The sequence below is a fragment of the Acytostelium subglobosum genome, assembly GCF_000787575.1.
Source record: "Acytostelium subglobosum LB1 DNA, scaffold: scaffold21, whole genome shotgun sequence".
Classification (NCBI taxonomy): domain Eukaryota; phylum Evosea; class Eumycetozoa; order Acytosteliales; family Acytosteliaceae; genus Acytostelium; species Acytostelium subglobosum.
The window spans coordinates 378,164-402,120 of record NW_012236512.1 but is presented as its reverse complement, the minus strand read 5'-3'; the positions used below and the strand labels follow the sequence as shown (position 1 = coordinate 402,120).

The following is a 23,957-nucleotide window of genomic DNA, read 5'->3' as shown; positions in this document are numbered from 1 at the left end:
CTTTCCCTCATATATAGTTGAACCCAATAATGGGATATTTATTTGCAAGAACAGAGACGGTCAGATCTTTGTTCAATTCTTGTATAACATAACATAAACATGTATAATAGTAATAATAGAAGAGTAGTAGTAACATTGTTGTTGTTAACTGTTGTGTCACTGTTATCTATATCATCAACGTTGGTAACAGCTGAATCATCACAACAACAACAAGGTGACTTGACATCATTCATAACATGGCTCACCGACAATGGAGTATTCATGAGTGATTCATTGAACATAGTACACATCGATGGCTATGGTAGATCAATAGTAGCCAATAAAGATATCGAGGTAAGTACACTCAATCACTCAATCACACTCAATCACCAACTCAATCACTAACTCATCAATCAATCAATCTTTAGAAAAGTACTAAACTGATTGAAGTACCAACAGGTATTATGATGGCAAAGGATGGAGTTGACAAGCATATACCAAAAGAGATTGTGGAGTTGATGAAACAGAGTGAGATAGCAAGGACGGATGCTCAGGCAATTTACTTGATGTACTCTAGACTTAACACTGATGCCTTTTGGTATCCTTATGCCTCTGTCCTGCCAGAGACATTCACAACGACCCTCTACTTCAACGATGAAGAGATGGCCGCCCTCCAACGATCAAAACTACGCGACTTTGCCATGGGTAGGAGCAAAGGTATCCAGCATCACTATGATACAATCTTTGATCATCTCAAGGTATGTCATACAAGTCTTCTTGGACACATGTTGCGGACACTCACTCATTCATTCAATCACATAGACTGTCAACGACGAGTTCAAGAAACCAGAGTATACGTTTGAATTGTTTAGATGGGCACTTAGTTGTATATGGTCGCGAGCATTCAGTTTGAGTAAGAATGATGGTGGATTGGTTCCACTGGCAGATATGTTCAATGCCGAGGACAAGGAGAACGCACAGGTCGTCCCCGACTCAAGACCCAACAAGTTGACATACTACTCGAACAAGCCAATCAAAAAGGGCGAGCAGGTGTTCACGCCATACGGCGTCTACAAGACATTTAGCAGCGCACAATTGCTCATGGACTATGGCTTTGTGTTCCCGCAGGGATCGTCTGGCGACACCGTCTACCTCGACATGGAGGACCTGCGCAAGGACGAACCACTCCGCATGAAGAAGGGTGAGTTGCTGCGAGGCGCCAATGTTACGCGTGAGATCATGCTCGTTCGTGGCAAGATGCCCAAGGAGCTGATGGTGTATGCACGCGTCAAGAACATCAACGAGCAAGAGCTGGACGAGGCCAAGACGCACTTCACCACCAAGGAGACCAGGGACAAGCCACTCAACAAGCGAAATGAGAAGGTTGCGCTGAGGTACATGATCACCTTCCTCTCCAAGTTCCTCGACACTTATGACACCACCCTCGAGCAGGATATCGAGCTGATCAAGCAGTATGAAGAAGATGTCAAATTGGTTGGAGCAAGCAGTATCTCCCTCAACATGGCCAACGCCATCAGAGTGCGCAAGTCTGAGAAAGAGGTGTTGTCAACATTGATCAAGACCATTCGAACTCTTCGTGAAGGCATTCAATAATCATTCATTCATTGGATCGATCATTCATTCATTCATTCATTTGAGTCTGTTGCCATGTTGTCTTCTTGTTGCTGTTGTTGTGCCGAAGCGTTAAAGTCGCGAGTCATTGAAACACTTTCAAGGATGTCGCTATGATTGCATGTGATTGTTTGATTGGTCGATTGCATTCCTGACTGATTGTTCGATTGATTTGATTGATCAGAAGTCCAAATCATCGCTTTGATCAAGCCACTGTTGGAAGTAGATGCAGGTCTTTGGAGTGATCTCGCCTTCGTCCTGACAGAGATGGAACACAGGACATGTACCACAAGGCATCTTGCAGAAGTGATTCTCTGGAATGATCGTCTTGGTCGGTTTGTAAATGATACCCATTCTTCTCTATAATGATTGAATGAATGTGGGTGAGTGATGCGATCAAAGGGACGGAATGAAGGAAGGAATGGATGGACTTACACCTAGCAATGAGGTTGTTCTTGTGTCTCTCATCTCTTCGATCAAACCATCGTAGATGAGACTGTTGACCAGGGTCTGGATGTCCTCGATGTTGAGATCCTGCTCGCCAGTCTTCTTCATGTAGGTCATAATCTCTGTTAGGTCGGCCGCACCCTTATTCGATATGAACGAGCTGATTGACAACTTCATTGCCTCGATCAACTCATGATCCATACTCTGCTCGCCAGAGTAGAGTGAGCCTCCAGTGACCTCTCTGGCCGGCTCAACATTGAAGGCCATGTACACCTTCTTCCTTCCTGCATTGATAGTCTTTACAGCCTTGATCAACTTCCTGCCCTCCAACAACTTGATAATCTTTGTAATCTGTGTCTGTTGTAGATTACTCTGTAATCTGAGCTCTTTGGTCCATGTACCTTTATCTTTTGATTGTTCAATCAATTGATATACCAACATATCATCAGATGTCAATCCTCTAAACCTGTTCATTCATTCAAATTGTCAGTCAATCATTCATATCGCTCATCATCCATTCATTCGCTCATCACTTACTTGAGTTGATCCTCTTGGTTTGTGACCTCTTTATACATCGATGATCCATCAGCATTCTGTATATATATAAGCCTTCCCTATGTATGAGCGATTGATTGATTGATTTAGTGAGTGAGTTATAAGTGGATCACGATTAGTTCATTGACAACCTCGATAGTTACCTCTTTAACAAGTTTGTTGATGACCAACAACACCTGATCAATGGGATGTTGGAGCTCTGTTTCAAGCTTGGATTGTGAAACACCCTGTATTACATGTTAAGTTAGTACGATTGAATGAATTAATGAATATAACATCAGTCGTCTCTGATGGTTGACAGTTTGACTCATACATTTGGATTTCTTGTACATAGATCCAAGAACTTCTCTTCAAGCTCTACAGACATTATATATATGTTATATGTTATATGTTATATGTAATAATAATAGTTATCTCTTCTTGTTTGAATGACGCGAACTTGAGAAATGAAACGAAACTAGCAAACTTGGTTGTTTGGCGCCTTTTAAGTTTTTTCCAAGTTTACCTCAATCTTGGATGAATAGATCAATAATGATATATTTATTATTGATGTTTGGATTGATGGATAGATGGAGGAGATGGATGGATGGTGGAGGATCAACTCAGGAATACCTTTGAATAATACTGATTGCTATTGTCCATTAAAATCTCGACATTTGGATTGATTGGTTGATTGTTGTTTGGTGTTTCCTGACTTGGACTGGAACAATTTGTAACCATCATTGATGTTGTTGTTGCCACGTTTACTCCAGATGTCATCGTTGTTGTTGTTGTTGTTGGTTGATTAACTATAATAATATGATTATTATTGTTGTTAATGTTCATATTTGGAAACATCATGTTTCCGTTGTTGCCATTCATGGTGCCAATGTTGTCACTGATGTTGCCACTCATGTTGACATTAGTATTGTTATTGCTGTTGTTGTTGTTTGGGAATATAGAAGTGAAGAGTGTGTGATCGGATGGCTGCACGGCCACAACAGTATCCAAGTCATTGAGCAGATCGCCAACTGAATGTGTGTAGGAGAGGTCATTTCCAAAACAATCTCGCAGACGTGTTGTGGCGAGATTGGCACGCGCCAATGGATTGCCAGAGGTGTTGAGCGGGCCGAACAATCCTTCAAACTCTGTCGATATCTTGGTCTTTAGTTCTGATACCTTGATAGCTGTCGGAGTGAAAACTGTGAATCTATACTCATTCGATACAACATGTAGCTTAATATGTGGTGCACGGTTCGCCTGTAACAGTCTAGCGGCAGGTGACAACTGTTGTTGCTGATGTTGTGGTTGTTGTAGTTGTTGATGCTTGGTATGCGGCAGAGGTGATATACTTCTAACATGTTGTTGTTGTTGCTGTTGTTGTTGATGTGATTGCGTTGAGATTGAAGAGACTGAGCTGCTTAGTGAGTAGGTTGGTGTTGAGATAGGTGAGGGCTGAGGTGAGCGTGAAGGTGACATTGGTGACATTAGCATTGTGATTGGTGTTGATGATGTCGATGAGGCTGAGTTGGTCGATGGTGAAGATGGTTGAAGTAGATTGTTAATGTGATTATTATGATTGTTGTTGTTGTTATATACATTAGAGGTTATTGTTGTCATGTTATTGTTATTGTTGGTGTGGTTGTTGGAAGTTATTAAGATTGGCGGTGAGGATGTGGATGTGGGTGTCGGCGTGGATGTGGATGTGGATGTTGTGGTAGTTGTGGTTGTTGTCGTAGACAGGGCCAGAGGCAGTGTGGTAGTCGTCGTAGCTGTCGTGGCTATTGCAGTAGTCGATGTTGGTGAAGTCGTCGCCATAGTCGAAGTCATCGTCGTCGAAGTCATTATATCATTGTCCAAATGAACAGGTGAAGATGGCATTGACACTGGAAGTTCATAACCTTGTGATGTCGCGTATAGATTGAGTGAAGGTGTAATCATGTTCTCTACACACATTTGGTTAGTAAGTATCCACAGTGATGATTTGGTCGGAAGGCCAATAACCTACCATAATTATAGTCGTCCTCTTTATGAAGTGAAGTGCTTGGTGTGCATGGTGTGGCAGGGTGACCGGACGAGTTGAGTCCATTTGCTGTCGATGTTGTTGGACCTTCATCACCAGGTTGGTCCATAATCATAGTTCGTTTCAACTTCACACTGTCTCTACAACTACTAACTAAACTAATGCTTGGTTGGTTGATTGAATGATTGAATGTTTGTTTTGAATGACACACCTCTCACTCATTGATCATTGCCAAGACAAGGACCCTCTTTGGGGTTGTTTGAATCTGATCCTCGTTTTTTTTTGTCTGCCAATCGTTGACACCATTTGCACAAAGTATCTCTTTTGGGTAGCGGGTGCAAAGACTCCCCACTCGACACTTCGTTTTGATCATGTTCAGCCCCATTATACACACACTACACATCCGCTAATCAGATTTATAAATCTATTATATATCTCTATCTATTTATTGATCATTCAATCAATCAATGAATCATACATGTTACATTGCTTTGAGTGCCTCTTGAATGGTCTTGACTAATGAATCAACCGGGATGTTGATGGACTCGGTCTCATGTGTAGTGCCACTCTTGACAAGTGGCAACATCCAATGTTTGTGTTGTAGTGACTCGGATGTGGCCCACCATGACAGCCAGGGATTCTCGTGCATGAACTCAATGACGGTCGAGCCAGTGGGCATGGCCATCATTGGCGCCAGATTGGAGCCTGTCATACCAATCAGGAGATTGGTGCGGCTTGCCAGCTCGACGATCGTTGAGTTGAGCACCTCCTCGCCATCCCACACGACCAGTCGGTAGCCCTTGGCCTCAGTCTCGGCCCTGATCACATCGATCACCTCGCGCTCATTGTCCACCTTGCGCTGTGGACTGGGTGTCTTGGTTCGCGACGCGTATATCACCACCTTGTCCTTGGTCGCCGAGGGTGGTGGCGTGTCCGCCAGGCCCTCCCGCTTGCGCGCCGCCTGCACCATGATCTCACGCAGCTTGGTCATCATCTCCATGGGCGGGTGGCCCGTGGGCACGGGAGTGGGCAGTAGCACGGTCTCGGCGTAGTGCACGGTGCAGGGCTCCCATCCCTCGCCAGGGTTGAAGTACAGCATGCGTTCGGCGGGGAACTGAAGCAGCTGCTCCATGATGATCTTGGAGTAGGGTATGTTGGGCACGAGCACCTTGATGTCGGGATCGCGCTGAAGCTCGTCCCAGACCAGCGTGATCTTGGGCAGGTGGTCCTGGATAAACGTGTTGAACGACATGTACAGCTGGAGCAGCGTCAACATCTTCTTGGAGCGCACGACGCGGCACCGCGTCACCTCGGGTGGCACCGCGTTGAACGTCTGCTTCTGACCCTGCCGCAGCATGAACGAGCGGTCCCAGTCAAATACGGTGCCCGAGTCGCCACTTGCGACGAATGCGTCGGGCACATATGCGACGTACTCCTGTTGCATGAACGGGTAGGGGATGTCATCATCCCAGTCGTCGACGTCGTGGTTGTACTGGTGCAGGGAACTCGTTGAACTTGAAGCCTTCGAGCGCGACGCGCGGGTTGCGGCGGATGTGCGTCTCCTGGAAGTCCTTGAGGTCGATCTTCAGCTTCTTGTCCACGAGCTTCTCCTTCATCATGTCGTCCACTGGGCGCAGTTTGGCGATGTCCAGCGCCTCCAACACCTCCTCTGGAGTGCGTATGGGGTACGGGGACTTGGTTCGCTTTGGTCGCTTGTCATCCTTGGGTGCGGCAGGTGGCTGGCAACGCTTGACGAGCGCAACGTGCTCGTTCCATAGAGGAAGGAGCTCGTCGTGGGCGCGGTGGTACTCGAAGCCCAGCACGGCGATCTCGTTGGAGAGTCGGCGGAAAAGGTCGTTGTCAAACATCTTGTTGGTGAGACGACTGACAAACGCGGCGTTACAGAACTCGTGCTCGAGCTTGCGGATCGTGTCGACCACGGAGAAACCATTGAGGATCTTCTCGCGTGACCTGCGACCAAGCTCCAGCGCCAGACTTCTGTTGCCGGCCAGCTCGGCCAGGATGTCGGTGTATTCTTCGGTCTCGGTTGCCGTACATGGCTTAACGAGGTAGCCGACGTCTGGGCTCACCAGCTCGGCCTGGCCACCGACCTTGGCCGACACAGCACATACCTGCATCGACATGGCCTCGTAGATGGCCAGCGATATTCCCTCGACCTTTGACGGCAAGAAGAATACGTCCGATCCTGACACGTATCGCTGCACCTCTGTGTTGGGGATACTGCCCAACAGGCGCACCTTGTCCTGAAGGCCGTGTTGCCAGATGGTATCATTGAGGTCGTTGAAGAGAGCGCCACCACCAATGGATATGGCGCGGAAGTCGTAGCCAAGCGCGTCCACACGACGCAGGACCTCTGCAAATACCTCGGGCTGCTTCTCGCTCTCCAGCCTCGCTACAAACACAATTACTAGGACGTCGTCGGGGAAGCCTAGCTCCTTTCGAATGGCGGCCTTGTTCTCGGGGCGTGGTGCGTACTTAACTGAGTCAATGCCGATCAGAACTGTGGCGGTCTTGTTGGGGTTGTGACCCTTGTCAATGACATACTGGCGAAGGTGTTCACTTGCAAAGATCGAGCGGTCGAGGAATGGTTCGGCGCCAGCACTGTATCGGGCGTATCCACCGTTCTTCCACTTGGGAGTCTCAGAGTGAGTGTAGTCCACGTAAGCGGGGCCAGGGGCATGCGCACGCAGGTAAGGCAAGTAGTTATAGGCGCCCTCACTGTTGCTCAGGAACACCACGTCGAACTTTCGCGAGTTGATCAGGTAGACGAGGAATCGCGTCTGGTCCGTGGCTCGAATGAATCGTGGCATGATAAAGATGTCAGGTGTGACTCGCAGGAATTGAGGCAGCCACGTGTTGGCCGCGTCCTTGTTGGCGGCGATCGACACCTCCCAGCCATCCATCACAAGTCCTTGTGCAAAGTTGAAGTTGAACTGGTCGGCACCACCAATCTCCATGTAGGGTATGATGATCAGCAGACGAGGGCGACATTTGCGCAGATTGTTCTTGATTGTTATGTTGTTGGCAACGCTCTCCATCTTTTCCTGTGGTTCACGCTTCAACTTGGGGACACCAGTAGTGAATGCTACTGGGTACTTGCGCTTCTGATTGGCCATGAACTCATTGAACTTAGTTTCATTGTAGATTGAAGCCCATTTACCTGGAGGACTGACTCTATACCAGAAGTGGAACTCTTCCAAAGTGTGTCCCCAATGTCCATTATTAGCCATCCTCATCCATAAGTCCCAATCCTCCATACCAGTCCTCAAACTGGCGTCGAACCCACCAACTTGGCGAAGTGCATCAGTCTAGATTGATTGAATGAGTGAGTGAGTGATTGAGTGATTGAGTGATTGAATGATTGAGTGACACATACCCTCATCACACATGCTACTGTGATGTAGTTCTCTTTCATGTTGATGTCTCCATTCTGGAAACCCTTCTGCCAGTAGTATTCCTTGTGACCAAAGCCAAGAGACCAGGCATTGACGAGAGAGTACTGAGGATTGGTCTCGAGGAACCAGACTGCCTTCTCGAGGTAGGTGTACTCAATGAGATCATCAGGGTCCAACAACACTAGATACTTGCCCTTGGCAAACTTTAGACCTTCGTTACGTGCTCCTGGCAGACCAACGTTCTTGTCAAGGTCGACGATCAGGATTCTCGAGTCATTGAGCGCGCGATATGGATCCAGGGACTCGATGAACAGTGTACGGTTGGGTGAGCCATCGTTGACGATGATCCATTGGAAGTTCTGGAGGGACTGGCGCAACACACTCGCGGCAGTCTCATGGATGATTGGTCCAATGTTGTAGAATGGCGTTAAGATTGTGATGATTGGTGGCTCGTCCCGCATGGACTCATCGGGTGCATAGGCATAGCGTGCTCGTGCGGGACTGTCGGGCTTGATGGAGTAGTTCATCTTGTCGGGATCCATCACGGGTGTGGGCGTGACGACCGGTTCGTAGTAGTCGCGACCCTCACATCGCTGCAGCCAGCCGGGCTGGCGCTTGACCAGACCGGCGGCGGCGCACACTTCTGGGAAGTCGTTGAGGTCGTCAAAGATGGGCTCGCGCGCCACGTTGACCACGTGGTAGGGATGGTAGCTGGCCAACTTTGAGTAGACCATGAAGTCAAAGGGCGTGTGCGTGTTTTCGTCCATGCCCCTGAACTGCTGATTGGCAGTGATGGTCAATGTCTCTAGCTTGCTGCCAACATACTTGTGTATGACGTAGAGGTGAAAGAACACCGATGTTATAATGATGAATGTCAGGACATTGCGTTTGAGGTAGCCGATTGCGCTGGACACATTGTTGGCACCAGGTGCCATCTTTCGTAGATGTGATTGCTTGTGTGTCTATGTGTCGAGTCACTAAAGACTATATCTTGTTTCCACTCTAGCTCTCCAGTAGACTATCTTTACACAACAATTATTGTAGTTGATTGATTTGATTGATTGAATGAATGAAAGAGTGATGTTGATGCATACCCATCAGTCACTGACGTTGACTTCTTTGGACATGCTGCAACATCCACTCATTGTCCATGTCCATATACATCCACTCAATAATACCATGTATATACATTAGTTCCAGTGTTAGTGTGATTGATCAGTAAATGTGTGCAAGTGTGATCATGCTTGAGTATGTGTGTGATTGATTGATTAGTGAGTGCACTGAAGAGTGTGGTGGGGGTGAAACGATTCAATCACTGCCGACTCAGAGTAGGGTTGGCAGATACATATGTCAATCCTGGACAACACTACAACATCGTATCTACCACATCTGATCACTTTACATAATCTGATTGAAACGAATGAATGACGACCCAGCAGGGGATATTATTTATTATACACAAACTTCCTCTTTGTCAACCTGCCATCTGATCCACAGGAGTAGATGTGATTGTTCTCCGCGCGCACTTGGATCACACCATACGTGCTCACAAGGCTCTTAAAGACACTTGGAGGTCCGACAAAGGTCTGTTTCTTGTGTGCATCCTCGATAGTGTCTAGATTGGTCATGGATGGAAGTGACCATGCCTTGATATTACCATCGCTCGATCCAGTGAATGCAAACTCCTCTGTTACATCCACCGATATTGACTTGGTGTTCAATGAATGTGCCTTGAAGCTGTCCAATGTCCTATTAGTCCTTATATCATATATGGCTATTTGATTGATTGATTGAGTTAGTGATTGAGTCTAATGACATTGATTGAATGATACATACTCAATGAACCCTTCTTTCCACCAACGATCAATGTATGATTCTTTGGAGTGTAGGCGATGGATGATGCGCCACTCTCTTGATTGGTGAATGATGTTATGAGTGATTTGCTTGGTGGCAACAGTACATCCCAGAGACAGACGTCCTTCTTGCCATCAACACTAATACCAGCAGTGGCCAACAAACTTCCAGCATTGAGGAATGTAAAGTCCAGGCATTGTTTCGAGTGTGCTTGTAGAGTCTGTATGATTGATTGATTGAGCGAATGAGTGAGTGGAACATGCGAGCAAATGAACGAATCAAACATACATAGAATGGTCTGATGGTCTCCTCATCACCTCCAAATTGCCAGAGCATGACATTGCCAGATATATCGCAGGCACCAAACTTGGAGCCACTCTGGTTGAATCGGCATCTGACAATCTTTGGCTTGGTCGGCAACTGATATGCTGTCAACACGTCTGGCATTCCAAACTGCCATAGACACACACTTCCATCAATACCTCCAGATACATAATATGAGCTGTCTGGATGTGACTCCAAGCATTGTACAATGATGTTGTGATCCATTTGCTTGGATAAGTTCTAAAGTACGTGATGATTGTTAGGATGTGATTGTGAATTTGTGTTGTCGAGACCTTGACTTACTAGCGATGAAATGGCATTCTTGAACACATTGGTCTTGTTCTTTAGGTTGAGACGTGAGACTGACTTGGAGGATACTCGGATCTTCTTGGACATGGTGGCTGGGGAGAGGAAGGTGTCAGCTCCGCCAACAGAGTCCATCTCAAAGTCGTCGCGAGATGATTCGTTCTTTTGCTTGAGGTCAATCTCACGGATTCCTCGTGTAGTGGCCACGGCCACGACGGGGATGTCTGGACTTGTGGTGTCCAAACAGAAGGACTGCAGCAGGTCGCTGTCCTTGTACAGCTCGACCACCTCCTCCATGACGATCCTCTTGCCGGCTGTGCCAGCGGCTCCACGCTTGGCATCGCTCTGGAATGACGAGTTGCTGTCTTCGGGCAGCACTGCGCTGGATAACGTGTCGAGCAACTCTTGCTCCTTGCACATTGCCTTCCACAACACCATGCATTGCTCGGTGTGGAAGTGGTGTGTGGACTTGACCAATGTCAGCAGACTGTTGCCAGTGTCGTTGAGTGGCCTCTTGTAGAAGCAGTCCACAACTGATGCTGGTGAGGACATGACCTTGTTCTGAATGGAGGCGAACCAGTAATGTATCCTCTGATGTATCACATCAAACATGTGATGGTACTCTGACTTGGCCGTGACCGAATCATACAGCTTCTTGTACCTCTTTAGCGCGAACAAGTCGAATATCTTCTGCAAACATTTGATCAACTGTGTAAAGTAAGGTAAACAATTGAGTGAGTGAATGGCCAAGGTCTAGCGAGGAGGTATGTACATACTGTTTGTTGCTCTAATCTCTTTTGGATCTGCTCCTTCTTGTCAAGGAGATCATCGTCCTCGTCGTCTGATGCTGATTGGTCCTCGATTGGCGCATCCCTGTAGTCATTTGGCAGCTTGGACACACTGTCCATCAACTCAGCCAATGGCTTCTCCTCGAACAAATGTATCATCACATCATATCTGGAGTATCCCCAAGCAGCTAGGAACAGCATCATCTATTGTTATTGATTGGATAGAGAGTCAATTGAATGATTGAATGAATGTGAGTGTCTATGTATGTACGTACATAGATTGTTAGGATTGTCAAACTTGGATGGGCAATGTCCTCCAGACATGAGTACAACTCCCTGATGATTGATTGATTGGTTAGTTATTGTCATTGTTTGTTTGATTTGATTGATTGGAACACTTACAATGAGAGTCTGATCAGATTGTCGGACTGGCACTTGGTCTGCTTGTAATCGCTGGTGCGGGAGATGGACTTGAGAATGCTCTGGCAGGTGGCATCCAGACATTGATTGGGATTCTTGCCTATAAGTGTGGAGAGATGCATCACTTGTTTGTAATACTGACGGTTGGAGCAGTATTGGATCAGATGCTCAATGATCTTGGAACGATCGACATTGCTATGCTCACATAGCACTTGTAGGTTGTGATCAAACACCTCGATGTTGGCCTTCCATGTGTTGGCGTCGGTGTAAACCACGATGTTGTGAATGAGCACTTGTAGCACCAGCTTGGTCTTGAGCTCGACGTCCACTAGAGGATACAGTGAGATCTTCTCGCGATCGTGCTTCATAAGCTTCCTTGACGAAGTGAGTGCATCCTTGGCACCAGTAACAGTGAGTTTGGGAGCTGTGCTGCTGCCAAAGTCCAAGCCCATATCGTTAAAGTTGGATGAAGCAGTTGTCGATGGTCCAAAGTCCAGGCCCATGTCGTTGGAGGGGGCAAAGCGAGAGCCGCCGCCGCCAAAGTCCAGGCCGAGGTCACTGGATGCGTTGTTGTTGTTACTGCCGCCTCCAAAGTCCAAGCCCATGTCATTGTTGTTGCTGGAGCTGAAGCGTGAGCTGCCGCCTCCAAAGTCGAGATCCAAGCCCATGTCGTTGTTGTTGCTAGAACCGAAGCGAGAGCTGCCGCCGCCAAAGTCCAAACCCATGTCAATGTTGCTGGAGCCGAAGCGAGAGCCTCCACCTCCAAAGTCAAGTCCGAGATCGAAAGAGTCATTCTTTTCCTCCTTGGGCTGTGCGATTGCCGGCACCACCTGTGCCTCCACTGGCTCATCCTCAATGGTGGGCGCCACAAGCTTGGGGTGCGACTCCTCCAGCGCGCCAATATGTTCCAGTGCGAGATAGGAGCAGCCACTATTCAGATAAGAAAATACACTGTTGCGCAGGAATGGTGCGTCCTTCTTCTTCTCCTCAGACACCTGTTTGAGAAGCACGTGGTTCTTGAGGAAGCGGAAGAAGTAGAGCACCGAGGGGCCCATGTCTGACGTCTTGAGATGCGTGGAGATGTTGACCACGGTCTGTTTGATGTTGGTGGGTGGCGATGAGATAGTGGACGTACGAGAGCTGGCCGTAAGTGATGATCGCGAGCTGGTGAGTGAGATCGATGGAGAGGCGAGCTCAGAGTCCAGCCTCTTGTTGCCGTCCTCGATGGAAGAGCCTGGCAGGAGGACCTTGAGCGAGTCCTCGTACTTCTTGGTGAGCCAGTTGGCGATGCTCAAGAGACAGCGGTCGCCAGTCTTCTTGGCGTGCGGGATGACATGGTCGTGCAGGATCATGTTGCCCGTGGGGCCATTGTCGCCTTCAAACAGTCTGGCGACGACGTAGGCAAGCTGGAAATCGCCCTTGACCTGAAGGATCAAGTTGATCGCCTGCTTCAGATCGCCCGCCAGCAAGAACATCGATGCGGCCAGGTCGTACTTGTGCTTGGATTGCAACAAGAAGGCACTCTTGGCTGCAGCGTTGATACTCTTCTGCTGGGTAAAGTCCTGCTGCAGGAACTCAACACGCTTGACATCTTTGGTGGCTCTGTGCAGCGCGATCAGTGATCCTTTCTTGTTGAGTGCGATGTAGTAGAGCGCACAATCACACGCATCCTTGTTGATCATGTATGTTGTCTTGGCCAGCTGCTCGATTGTCGAGCGCAGTGTGTTTGGACTCTTGATCCAGAGACCTGCGCCAAGCTGTCGAAGATCCTCCCACAATGGTTCGGAAGGGAAGCAACTCTTTAGGATGGTCTCCTGGGCCTCCGAGTGCAGGGCCCAGAGCATCTCAGACGCGCTCAATGATAGAGGACGGTCTGCTGGATTCATAGAGGCGCGAAGGAACTGGAAGATCTTGACCAGCAGCAGGAACCTGGAGCCGTTCTCGTCAAGGCCTCCACGCATCTCGCCAATCTGGCCATATGTATCTGAGAGTGCAAGCAATTGGATCTGCTCGCTGTTCAACAGGCCAGCCAGCTTGATCCTGGAGAGAATCTCATTCATCTTGGTCGCCTGTCGCTTTGTGAATATGTTGGCGTCGTCCAATGTGGAAGTGTTGCCACCAGCGCTAGAGTCTTGGTCATTGTCATTGTCGTTGTCGTCGCCATCCTCATTGTTGCTGCTCTTCTCTTCCTTGTCAAAGTAGTTGCTGTTGATACGATCAATGTCGTCTTCGCAGCCCGCCTTCTTGTTGACCTCGGTTGGCGCCGCATCAAATAGTATCTCCTCAATCTTCATCTGAGGCAGATGGATGGGCAAAGTTGGAAGATCGTCCGCGTCGGCATCCTCGTCGTCATCCAGCGAGTACTTCTCGATAAGGTAGCTCGAGACGAACTTGAGTATCTTCTCCACCTTGTCAAACTTGCCTGCCATCATGTACTCAGTGAGCACCTTGGGGTGATAGTATGGCAGGGCTCTGTTGAGGTGTGAGTGGCGGTGATGGACCGTCTCGACAGAGATGGGCGTCTCCTGCATTGAGAGCAGCTGCTGGTTGGGCTTGATCCACTTTGAGAAGACCACAATCTGGTTGCCTGTGGCGGCAAACACTTCGAGGTCACGGCCCCACTCAACGCATTGGATTGGTGAGGTCAGCTCCGAAGTGAAGCGATGTGTCTCGACCCAGGGCATCTTGTATGAGCCGATCATCCTGTCTACAGGCTTGCGGAGTACGCGCACCTGGTTACGGTATCCCACGACCACACTGGCGGAGCCATCCTCAAAGTGGGCAAAGCTGAAGCAGCATGCACCGCTACCAATCTCCTCGCCACCATGTATCTCCAGTGTGTTGCTGAGTGATGTAGCGTTGTTGTTTGTGTTGCCAGCGTTGACAACATCAAAGTCGCCAAAGCGGATAGTCTCCTCCAGTTGTAGCTTGGGTGTGTTGGACTCGAGCTCCCAGATGTGTATCTCTGGGTTGCCGTTGGTGAAAGGAGTGGTGGCAAAGCGACCAAAGTAAGCAGGCTTGACACTGACGACTGGATGCTGGTAGGCATCATAGCTGCAAGCCTCGGTGAGACGCCACTGCGGCTGGTTGGTCTCGGTGTCCTCTGGATTGGTCTGTGGCGTGAGTGACCACAGAGAGATGCTGCCCTCCACATTGCCAGTGATGCAGATTGGATGTGAGAGCATTGTCTCGAAGCCCATGGGTTTTGATGTCGTGTCTGTTTCGTCCACAGCGACGTTCTCGTAAAGAGGCTTGGTGGAGACACCGTTGGAGATGCCCTTGGTTGCGCCACAGATGCATGAGATGCGAGTGTCAAACTCTTTGACAGCCAGCAGCTTGGAGGAGATGAGCGAGGGCGGGGTGCTGGGCGACACGTTACCAGCGGTGGCCTCCTGTATTGCGGGGATGGCGGCAGAGGATGCCAGACCTGATACAGATTGGCGCCAGTCACCATTCTTTGGCTGCTCCACGGCTAACGCAGCATTCTTGTGATGGCTGGACTGACGATCAATTGAGACGCCCCACACGTAGAGTCGGTCGCCGTCCTTGCTAAGACCCACCACCAGATACTGATGCATTTGGAGCTCGGGTGGATAGAGATTGCGCTGCGGCTCGACGACATGCACCTCGTCGATGTACTCAGCGGCGTTGGCAAAGCTCGAGTGTTCAATCACACCAATGGGCAGCTTGAGAGGTCTGTTGTTGTGGTCGTGGCTATCGACCTGGTACACCATGATGCCCTCGGGGCTGGCCGCAAAGACAAAGTTGTGGTTGGGCGACCATGTGAGCGAGCTGACTGTGTTGCCAAGCGTGCCAATATCCATAAGTCGATAGTTTGACTGTATCCTGCTAGAATCTGATGTTGTATGCCATAGTATAGTATTGTTGTCACGATCAATTGATGAAAGATATGGCGATGACAGCGACACGTTGACCTTCTTGATCGCTGCCCTATGTCCTGAGCATCTAGATGTTGGGGATGTCGTTGCGCTGTTGAAGAGAGGGATGAAGGTTAGAATGGAGCATGTTCGCGAGTAACATTGATACTTTACATCTGTGATTGATGAGTTTGAACAAAGAACTTGCGACAGGAGATGGCGCCGGTGAATGAGTTGACACAGATGGTAATGGAGGATGGTGTGTTGTCAGAGTTGGAAACGGGTTGATAGAGGGCAATGATGCGGTTGGGTCCAATCTCTTGAGGCGACAGGATCTGTGAGTTGATCCAGATCTGAACGGACGAGGTCTGGCGACTGGCTGAATCATCAGTCTTGAGCTTCCACACGACGAGCGTGCCATTGGGCTTCATCGAGAGGATGTAATCGTGCACGGGCTTTGACTTGACCAACTGTATATCCTTCTGTCGCAGCACAACTGGGTTCTTCAAATCTGTGAGTAATTGGTTGGAGTGTTCTGCGTTGTCATCATTGTTGTTGGTGGTGGTTGTGCTGGAAGTTGTGTTGCTGGCGGTTGTCGATGATGTGTTGCCGCTTTCCTGTGACGACGACGACGAAGATTCGCCACTTGTACTTGATGAGTGAGATGAGGTCAATGGGAACACCCAGTCGACAGACTCGGAGCCGGCCGAGATGATGTTTGACACATTGAACTGAAGACGCTGCGATTGGCGTGACTGCTGCCAGAGACGTACGACGCCATCCTTGCAATTGGTCAGCAGAATGTTTGTGGGGGCCGCTGGACCACCACGGACGCGCCATGAGATCCACGACACTGATCGTGGATGTGGCAAGTATATGAATCCATAGGACTCAAACTCGATCTTCTTGGCCTTCTTGAGCTGGGACAGCCTGGGCACGGCAGGCGACGAAGAGACGAGCGAGGGCGATGCCGAACCATCGGTCGGGGCGTCCAGCGCCGGCTTCTTTAGCGTGTACTTTGGCTCTTTGCTTGTGAGCTTGTTGAACTCGTCCTTGAAGTAGCCCTTGGCGCGTTTCACCTCCACGGGTGCTGCCGGTGCCTCCTCCACAGTGGTGGTCTGAGTGCGCGAGACCACCTTGGGCTGAACGTACCAGACCTTGAGCATCCTGTCGCACTTGCCCGCCGTGGCGAACATCTTTCCATCGGGTGCCGCAGCCGAGTAGTAGATTGGCTGTGAGCAGTCTGTGCGCCATATGATCTGTGCCTGCTTCTTGAAGATCTTTTGCTCGCGAGCTCCCATGCGCAACGCATCGTGGGCAGTCCTCGTCGAGATCTGGCCGGTTGTGACAGCGGCCTCTTGATTCTTTGCGATCGCATTGTTCTTGCGTATCTGTTCAACATCGATCTTCCACAAAGCCAAGAACTCGCCACCCACCAAGAATGAGCTGGACGTCAGCCAACACATAGTCGTGATCTCGAACGGGTTGGGAATGACCAACATTCTCTCCCATCTTGGTGGACAGTTCGCAGAGCCTGCTTGTGTATCACTTGTTGTCGTTGTTGTGTCCTAATATTGTTTGATTGATTGAATGTTAGAAGTTGCACGCAGACATGACTGATCGGAGATACATACTGTAACTCTCATGTAGAGGTGTATCTCGTTGGCGGATGCTGTGAGTAGGAGAGAGTCGGTTGCACGCCAACATACTGAGGACACTTCTTGACGATGTCCAGTGAGCACTTGGATCACATTGAGTGATGCACCTCGCAATATATATACATTCTTGTTTGAAGAGTATGCAAAGTATGTCTCATCATTAAAGTGAGTGTTTGAGAATGTATTGGGATTGGGATTAGCTGCACCCGATACTATCTGACTTGGTATCATTATATTATCGATGCTATTATTCCCTTCTTTCCCTTGTTGTTATTGTTGTTGTAGTTGACAGTTCCTTGATTGTTTGAGATTGAATGATTGATTGTTTGATTGATTGATCTTTATCCCTAGAAATAGTAATTGTATATCACTTTATCAATGATGTTGTCTAGATATGTGTATTAATATATATAATAAGTATGTATATGTTTACAAGATCATTGAATGAATGAATCCATGAACTACTTCCAATGAAATCTCTTGATTCAAAAAAAGGAACTTCATTCCCTGGGACCAATCACCACTTCACACAATGTATTTTGAAACAAGTCATACCTAAGATATTATTATTGATCCCACTTTATTACTTAGATAGAGATAATAAATGTTAACTAGATTACCAAAGTTATTATTGAATAGCCAAACAAAACTAAGACTTCTTAATAATAATAATGATATAATTAGAGTTAGAAGAGGTATAAGATATCACTCCACTCTATTTGATAACAATGTTATCTAACAATCAACAACAACATTGTAATGATTGTATAAATAAGTATCAACAAAAACAAAGTGAAGAACAATATGATAAATTCAATCAACAACAACATTGTCGATTCCTAAAGTATGGTATACCAATTGGATTACTAGTGATTGCTTCACCATTCCTAGTAATGATGAATAGAAAATATTATAATTACCATAATAAGAGGATTCATTTGAATGTGGATCATATCCTCTAATTCCAGATTACAAGGAATCGGAATTGATTGATAGAAGTGAAGACCTCAAAGAAATTACAAAGATATTGAATACCTCTGATTCAAAGAATGGACGATTCCATTTAATAAGTGGAGAGGTATTCACTGGAAAGACAACACTAATACTCCAAGCATGTAAACAAGTTGGCAAAGGTGTTGTATATCTATCAGCTCCAACAAGAGAGGACTCCTTTGGTCATGAACTTGGTAAAGCTTTCCAATATGACTTTGGAGAAGGATCACATTCCCTATCATCTTATGACTGTTATCGTATTCTTAGACCCATCATTGCCGAAGCTGTTTAAAAAGTACAAGGCCAAACATGGTAAACCACCTGTGATCATCTTTGATGAAGCTGAGAATCTAGCTCAAAATGATCGAAATATGTTGGAGATATTACAAAGATATGGACAAGAATGTACTTATCATAATGATTTGGTATTAGTATTTGTTATATTGGTGATGTTGGATATAATAATGCAATCAAATATTTGATTAATAATCAAGTTGAAGAGTCATTGTCAAATGAATTCGTGAACAATCTAATTGGTGGAAGAATAGAGTTACTCAATCATTGTATTGGTTATGTAGTAAGAGATTATATGGACTTTAAATCAATTAAATCATTATTATATAGTGATATAAGATCAAGAGAATTAGGTATTAATATTATGGAGTATAGATCAATCTTTCAAGAATTGTTAGACAAGAAGGTAATGCTTTGGAATAGAATGTGCGAAGTTGAACCAAACAGGGACAAAGTTATAAAGTTTGATAGACATCACAACAAACTTATATCCAGTGAAGGATGTTATTATAAGTTCAAGTCACCAGTTATTGAAGCATATGTCAAAGAGTACCTAAACTATGGTGATCCATTGAAGTAATCCCATGACCAACCCTGGGAATCATCATCCCCTTTTTGGAAATGAGAGTTTATCAAATCATTTTAATTAAAAATTTAATTTAAAGTCAATCTTGAAGATCAATCACTTGTTTTAGAGATAGATAGTGATAGAGATAGAGATAGAGTGATGTCGATACAAGTGTTGACAAATATAAATAGGTCATTAAGTGTGACACACATATCTAGATCATCATCTTGGTTATACAATAGATTGAGTACAACATGTACAGCAACAACAACATCATCATTGTCATTAGCAAAGAGACATATATTCTACAACAATAACAATAATAATAATAATATACTATTTAAAAGATACTATAACAACAACAACATATTGATCAATAATAACAACAACTACTACAACAACAATGTACATTTAAGATACTACTCATCAGACTCAAAGAATGATGATCAGAAAAAGAGTGATGATAAAGATAGTGCAAAGGATAGCAAGAAGAAGAGCAATAGCGAAAGTGATAAAGATGGTGACAAGGACAAAGATAAAGAAGGTGGCGGAGGACCTTCAATGGGAAGTGGCCCCTTAAAGATATTAAGTATGTTTTCTAATGAATAGCAACCAATCACTGCTCAATCTATCTTACTAACTATGTTTATGTTTGATTGAATAGACATTGCGATACTATCATTTGGATTGATATTGTTGCTTGCAGAGGTGTTCAGCTTTGGAGACAAAGGATACATTGACTATCATACATTCCGTTCGACCATCCTTCCATCTGGCACAATATTGAAGATAATGTTGACGCCCAACACGGCCTATATCTATGCCAAGACACCCGAGGGCATCAGACTGTACAAGATCAATGTGCCCAGTGTCGATGACTTCCAACGCAAGCTGGAGCACGACCAGACTGAGCTGGGCGTCGAGTTGGGTGACCAGGTGTTTGCATCGTATATCACCGAGAACAGACTGGCCCGCGAGATCATCGCCATATTGCCAACAGTGTTCTTTGTCATGGCCATCTCATACTTCTCCAAGAGTATTGGCAGCATTCTGGGCAAAGGTCCAAGCAGTCTGTTTGCACCAAAGTCCAAGGCCACACGTGGACAATCGACCACCACATTCAAGGACGTGGCCGGCATGGATGAGGCCAAAGAGGAGATCATGGAGTTTGTCGCATTCTTGAAGAAACCAGAGAAGTACAAACGACTCGGCGCCAAGATCCCCAAGGGCGCCATCCTTGTCGGACCGCCAGGCACGGGTAAGACCCTGCTGGCCAAGGCCACGGCTGGCGAGTCTGGCGTGCCATTCTTCACCATCTCTGGCTCAGACTTTATCGAGATGTTTGTTGGTGTTGGTCCATCCCGTGTGCGAGAGTTGTTCAAGGAGGCGCGAGCCAGTGCGCCATGCATCATCTTTATTGATGAGATTGACGCGGTGGGCAGATCACGTTCGCGTGGAGGATTTCATAATGACGAGAGAGAGAACACACTCAACCAGCTGCTAGTGGAGATGGATGGCTTTGGCACAACTGAGGGCGTTGTTGTGTTTGCTGGTACCAATCGACCAGATGTGCTCGACTCGGCCTTGCTGCGACCAGGTCGCTTTGACAGAACGATCTACGTGGGCGAGCCCGACATCAAAGGACGCAAGGACATCTTCATGGTACATCTCAAGAACATCAAGATCGAGGACAAAATGGAAGATCTTGCCAAGCGACTGGCGACACTCACACCGGGCTTCTCTGGTGCCGACATTGCCAACGTCTGCAATGAGGGCGCTCTGATTGCCGCGAGAAAGAACGCGACTGTTGCATCGTTCAAGCACTTTGAAGAGGCGATTGAGAGAGTGTTGGTGGGACTGGAGCGAAAGAATAGAGTCCTGTCTAAAGAGGAGAGGATCATTGTGGCGCATCATGAGGCTGGACATGCCATCGTAGGATGGTTCCTGGAGCATACCGACCCATTGCTCAAGGTATCCATCGTGCCGCGTGGCATGGGCACCCTTGGCTTTGCGCAGTACCAGCCAAAGGACCAGTATCTCTACACCCGTGAGCAGTTGTCCGATCGCATCTGTGTCACGCTGGGTGGTCGTGTAGCCGAATCAATCATCTTTGGCCGCATATCCACTGGTGCCCAAGATGACTTGGAAAAGGTCACCAAGATTGCCTCGTCCAAGGTCGTCCACTATGGTATGAACGAGCGAGTTGGTGTCATATCATTCAAGAAGGAGAACAATAATGACATCACCATCGAGAAGCCCTATAGCCAGGCAACATCCAGAATGATCGACGAGGAGATCAGAAAGATTGTGATGGAGTCCTACGACAGGACACACGCCCTTCTCACCAGCAAGAAGGATGAGTTGCTCAAGGTTGCCGCCGTACTGCTAGAAAAGGAGGTGTTGCTCCGCGATGACCTTAGAGAGTTGCTTGGACCAAGACCATATGGAGAGAAGACTACATGGGCAGAGTTGACCGGTGAGACTGAGACACCACCATCACCATCACCATCGTCGTCATCATCATCATCATCAACAACGACAAGTGGAGACAACAATGTGGAATCACCAAAGGTATCTCAATAATGTATAATTTGTATTACAATGTAGTGTATTGTGTAGTCTCTTCATCACTTTAATTGATCAAATGCTCGGATCAGGTCTTGGTAGGTTGATTGCCGACCAGAGATGCCTCCTCTCTGGCCCTTGATCCTCTCCATAAGTAGTTTGACTTCTTCTGGCGTTAGAAATGGTGCCACTATGATATATGTATCCATTGTTGGACGAATGAGTGATAGTTCCATATCATACAATGTAGACTTGATATGTTGTCCTGCACCAACATTAGCCAATATCTCCAAGATGTCATTATAATTGGTAATACTAAGTAGTAGTCCATCGACCAGAATCATATTCTTGATTGAGTTGATAACATTGATGAACATTGTTGTCAATAACAACAAGTCTTGTTCTTCTGTCTGGATATTGTTTGAGCATATCCTTAGACCATTAAGTAACGAGCCATAAGCTTGTGAACCATATCCTTGTATTGATGTTGCCAATTTAACAAGATCACCAAGTCTTTGATGTTTGCCAAGATGTTTGAGCAGTGTAGTGTACTCCTCGTCAATGTCATTGTGTAGGCCAGCTCCCCATGATGTCAATGATTGTATAAAGTATGGTATAATATATACACTTAGTTGTTCAAATGTGCAGTTGTGTATCAGATGTGACAGTGTTTGATCACTTGGGTATGTCTTCAATATTGACACTATCTCCGAATCTGTGAGAAGCACATGTTGTCCTTGTTGCCCTTGTGATTGTTGTTGTAGTTGTTGATGTTGCCTCAATCTCAGATTATCTTGTTCAATCATTTGCTCAATATCACTTGACTTGTTGTTACTGCCAGTGACATTGTTGTTGTTGTTGTTGTTGTTGTTGTTGGTATGATAACGTGGTCGACCAATCTTGTTGTCAATGAATGCTGAGCATGTTGGCGACGACAATTGTGTTGTTATTGGAACTCGAATACCAAGAAGTAATGCACTTGTTCGAATACATTTATGACTAGACACAACTATTCTGCAAGACAACATTCTAATACCTGTATCATCAAGAACAAAGAGTTAATATCTAATGGATAAGTTGAAGTTGACCAAACCAAATGGATCATTTCTTGAACTTCTGTCTACCTTTTCAAAGGAAGGTTGGATGAGAAACCATTTGCCAGAAAGAAGATGGAACATGTTAGCTGGTAATCAACCATAAATATATGTTATACAATGTGATGATGGAGATAAAGATAAGTAAGTTGATGGATGATTGGCTGGGCCTAGGGTGCACAAAGGTGATCGTCTTACTTTGAATTCCCAACAAACAAACAAGCAACTATGGTTAATCGTTACACGGTAAATTTAAAGCGACCGCCGCGGATATAGGAGTGTCTCTCACTTCGAACAACAACAGGTGGAGTCATGGTTGCAATTGCCGCCGTGATGAAACAAAACAACATCCTGGGCTCTCCTAGTCGGGGAGCTCTTCAAAACATCCGCGACGGTGCGCAACTACTCTCAAGCCCAAACCCTATTGCCTCACTCTACTCCTGTTACTATGTGTCAATGATCATCAAGTATCCGTCCATCTCCAACATGATCATGTAGTAGTTGACCTTTGTCTGTCTGTCTGTCTCTAAAACCAGATTGATCAATCACAAGTCCCTGTTCATTCAAACGAACAACAACAAGCAATGACGATCAAAAAAATAACTCTTTCAGGGACATGGTAAGAATCCGTTTCAAAGACCAATCCTGGTTGTCCAAGGAGACCTCCTAGTGTTGTGCGCCCTTCACAGTCACATCACCCCTTGGACTCGAGTGCATGATGAAACACCACCCAAAATTGGTCCGCTCTCTTCAAGAAGACCTCGCACCAGGAGGCAGCTGATACTCACACTAGTAGCCCGTTTTTTGTGTGCATCTCACCATTCAATGCTTGTTTGAAAGAATAATAATAAGCGAATATCTATGACCACACGAGTCCCACGAAGACCCACACTCACGTCAACAACAGCAACAGCACTAACAACACACACAAAAAAGAAAGAAGAAGAGTAACTCTCAAACTAATCTTGAGACCAATATCGTCGACGTGACACTCGCATCCAATCCAACCTTTTCCTTTCATTTCCTTGATTTATTCAAAGATATACTTTTATTATTATTATTACTACTTGAAACTTAGATAACTTATATATTAAGAAGTAAATATCTTTACACACTACAAACAAACAATCATCTTTATAGAGTCTTTAAAGATTATATAGTTAGTGCAATGTGTGGAGTGGACA

The 23,957-nt window shown here is 46.5% G+C and overlaps 7 protein-coding genes across 7 annotated transcripts; 3 read left to right on the top strand and 4 right to left on the bottom strand.

Annotated features, from left to right (window-relative positions):
• Positions 1 to 99: 99 nt before the first annotated feature.
• Positions 100 to 1,593, top strand: SAMD00019534_092320 (hypothetical protein; the record flags this gene model as incomplete). The annotated part of the gene is made up of 3 exons (XM_012895646.1): positions 100 to 333; positions 408 to 737; positions 802 to 1,593. 3 exons carry the CDS (start codon positions 100 to 102, stop codon positions 1,591 to 1,593), a joined length of 1,356 nt encoding a protein of 451 aa, XP_012751100.1.
• A 198-nt stretch (positions 1,594 to 1,791) lies between these two features.
• Positions 1,792 to 2,980, bottom strand: SAMD00019534_092310 (hypothetical protein; the record flags this gene model as incomplete). Its single annotated transcript, XM_012895645.1, has 5 exons — positions 1,792 to 1,971; positions 2,047 to 2,524; positions 2,596 to 2,672; positions 2,757 to 2,840; positions 2,927 to 2,980. 5 exons carry the CDS (start codon positions 2,978 to 2,980, stop codon positions 1,792 to 1,794), a joined length of 873 nt encoding a protein of 290 aa, XP_012751099.1.
• Positions 2,981 to 3,210: 230 nt separating this feature from the next.
• On the bottom strand, positions 3,211 to 4,080 carry SAMD00019534_092300 (hypothetical protein; the record flags this gene model as incomplete). The annotated part of the gene is made up of 1 exon (XM_012895644.1): positions 3,211 to 4,080. The coding sequence occupies one exon, from the start codon at positions 4,078 to 4,080 to the stop codon at positions 3,211 to 3,213; it is 870 nt and encodes a 289-aa protein (XP_012751098.1).
• A 130-nt stretch (positions 4,081 to 4,210) lies between these two features.
• SAMD00019534_092290 (hypothetical protein) lies at positions 4,211 to 4,456 on the top strand (the record flags this gene model as incomplete). The annotated part of the gene is made up of 1 exon (XM_012895643.1): positions 4,211 to 4,456. One exon carries the CDS (start codon positions 4,211 to 4,213, stop codon positions 4,454 to 4,456), a length of 246 nt encoding a protein of 81 aa, XP_012751097.1.
• Positions 4,457 to 6,078: 1,622 nt separating this feature from the next.
• SAMD00019534_092280 (hypothetical protein) lies at positions 6,079 to 8,993 on the bottom strand (the record flags this gene model as incomplete). The annotated part of the gene is made up of 2 exons (XM_012895642.1): positions 6,079 to 7,944; positions 8,013 to 8,993. Coding segments are annotated over 2 exons (2,847 nt in total), but the record flags the coding sequence as incomplete, so codon positions are not given.
• Positions 8,994 to 9,482: 489 nt separating this feature from the next.
• On the bottom strand, positions 9,483 to 17,151 carry SAMD00019534_092270 (hypothetical protein; the record flags this gene model as incomplete). Its single annotated transcript, XM_012895641.1, has 8 exons — positions 9,483 to 9,805; positions 9,868 to 10,105; positions 10,174 to 10,449; positions 10,513 to 10,836; positions 12,149 to 12,465; positions 12,496 to 13,839; positions 13,870 to 15,713; positions 15,776 to 17,151. Coding segments are annotated over 8 exons (6,042 nt in total), but the record flags the coding sequence as incomplete, so codon positions are not given.
• Positions 17,152 to 19,675: 2,524 nt separating this feature from the next.
• On the top strand, positions 19,676 to 21,786 carry SAMD00019534_092260 (hypothetical protein; the record flags this gene model as incomplete). Its single annotated transcript, XM_012895640.1, has 3 exons — positions 19,676 to 19,703; positions 19,779 to 21,685; positions 21,772 to 21,786. The coding sequence occupies 3 exons, from the start codon at positions 19,676 to 19,678 to the stop codon at positions 21,784 to 21,786; spliced, it is 1,950 nt and encodes a 649-aa protein (XP_012751094.1).
• Positions 21,787 to 23,957: the final 2,171 nt, after the last annotated feature.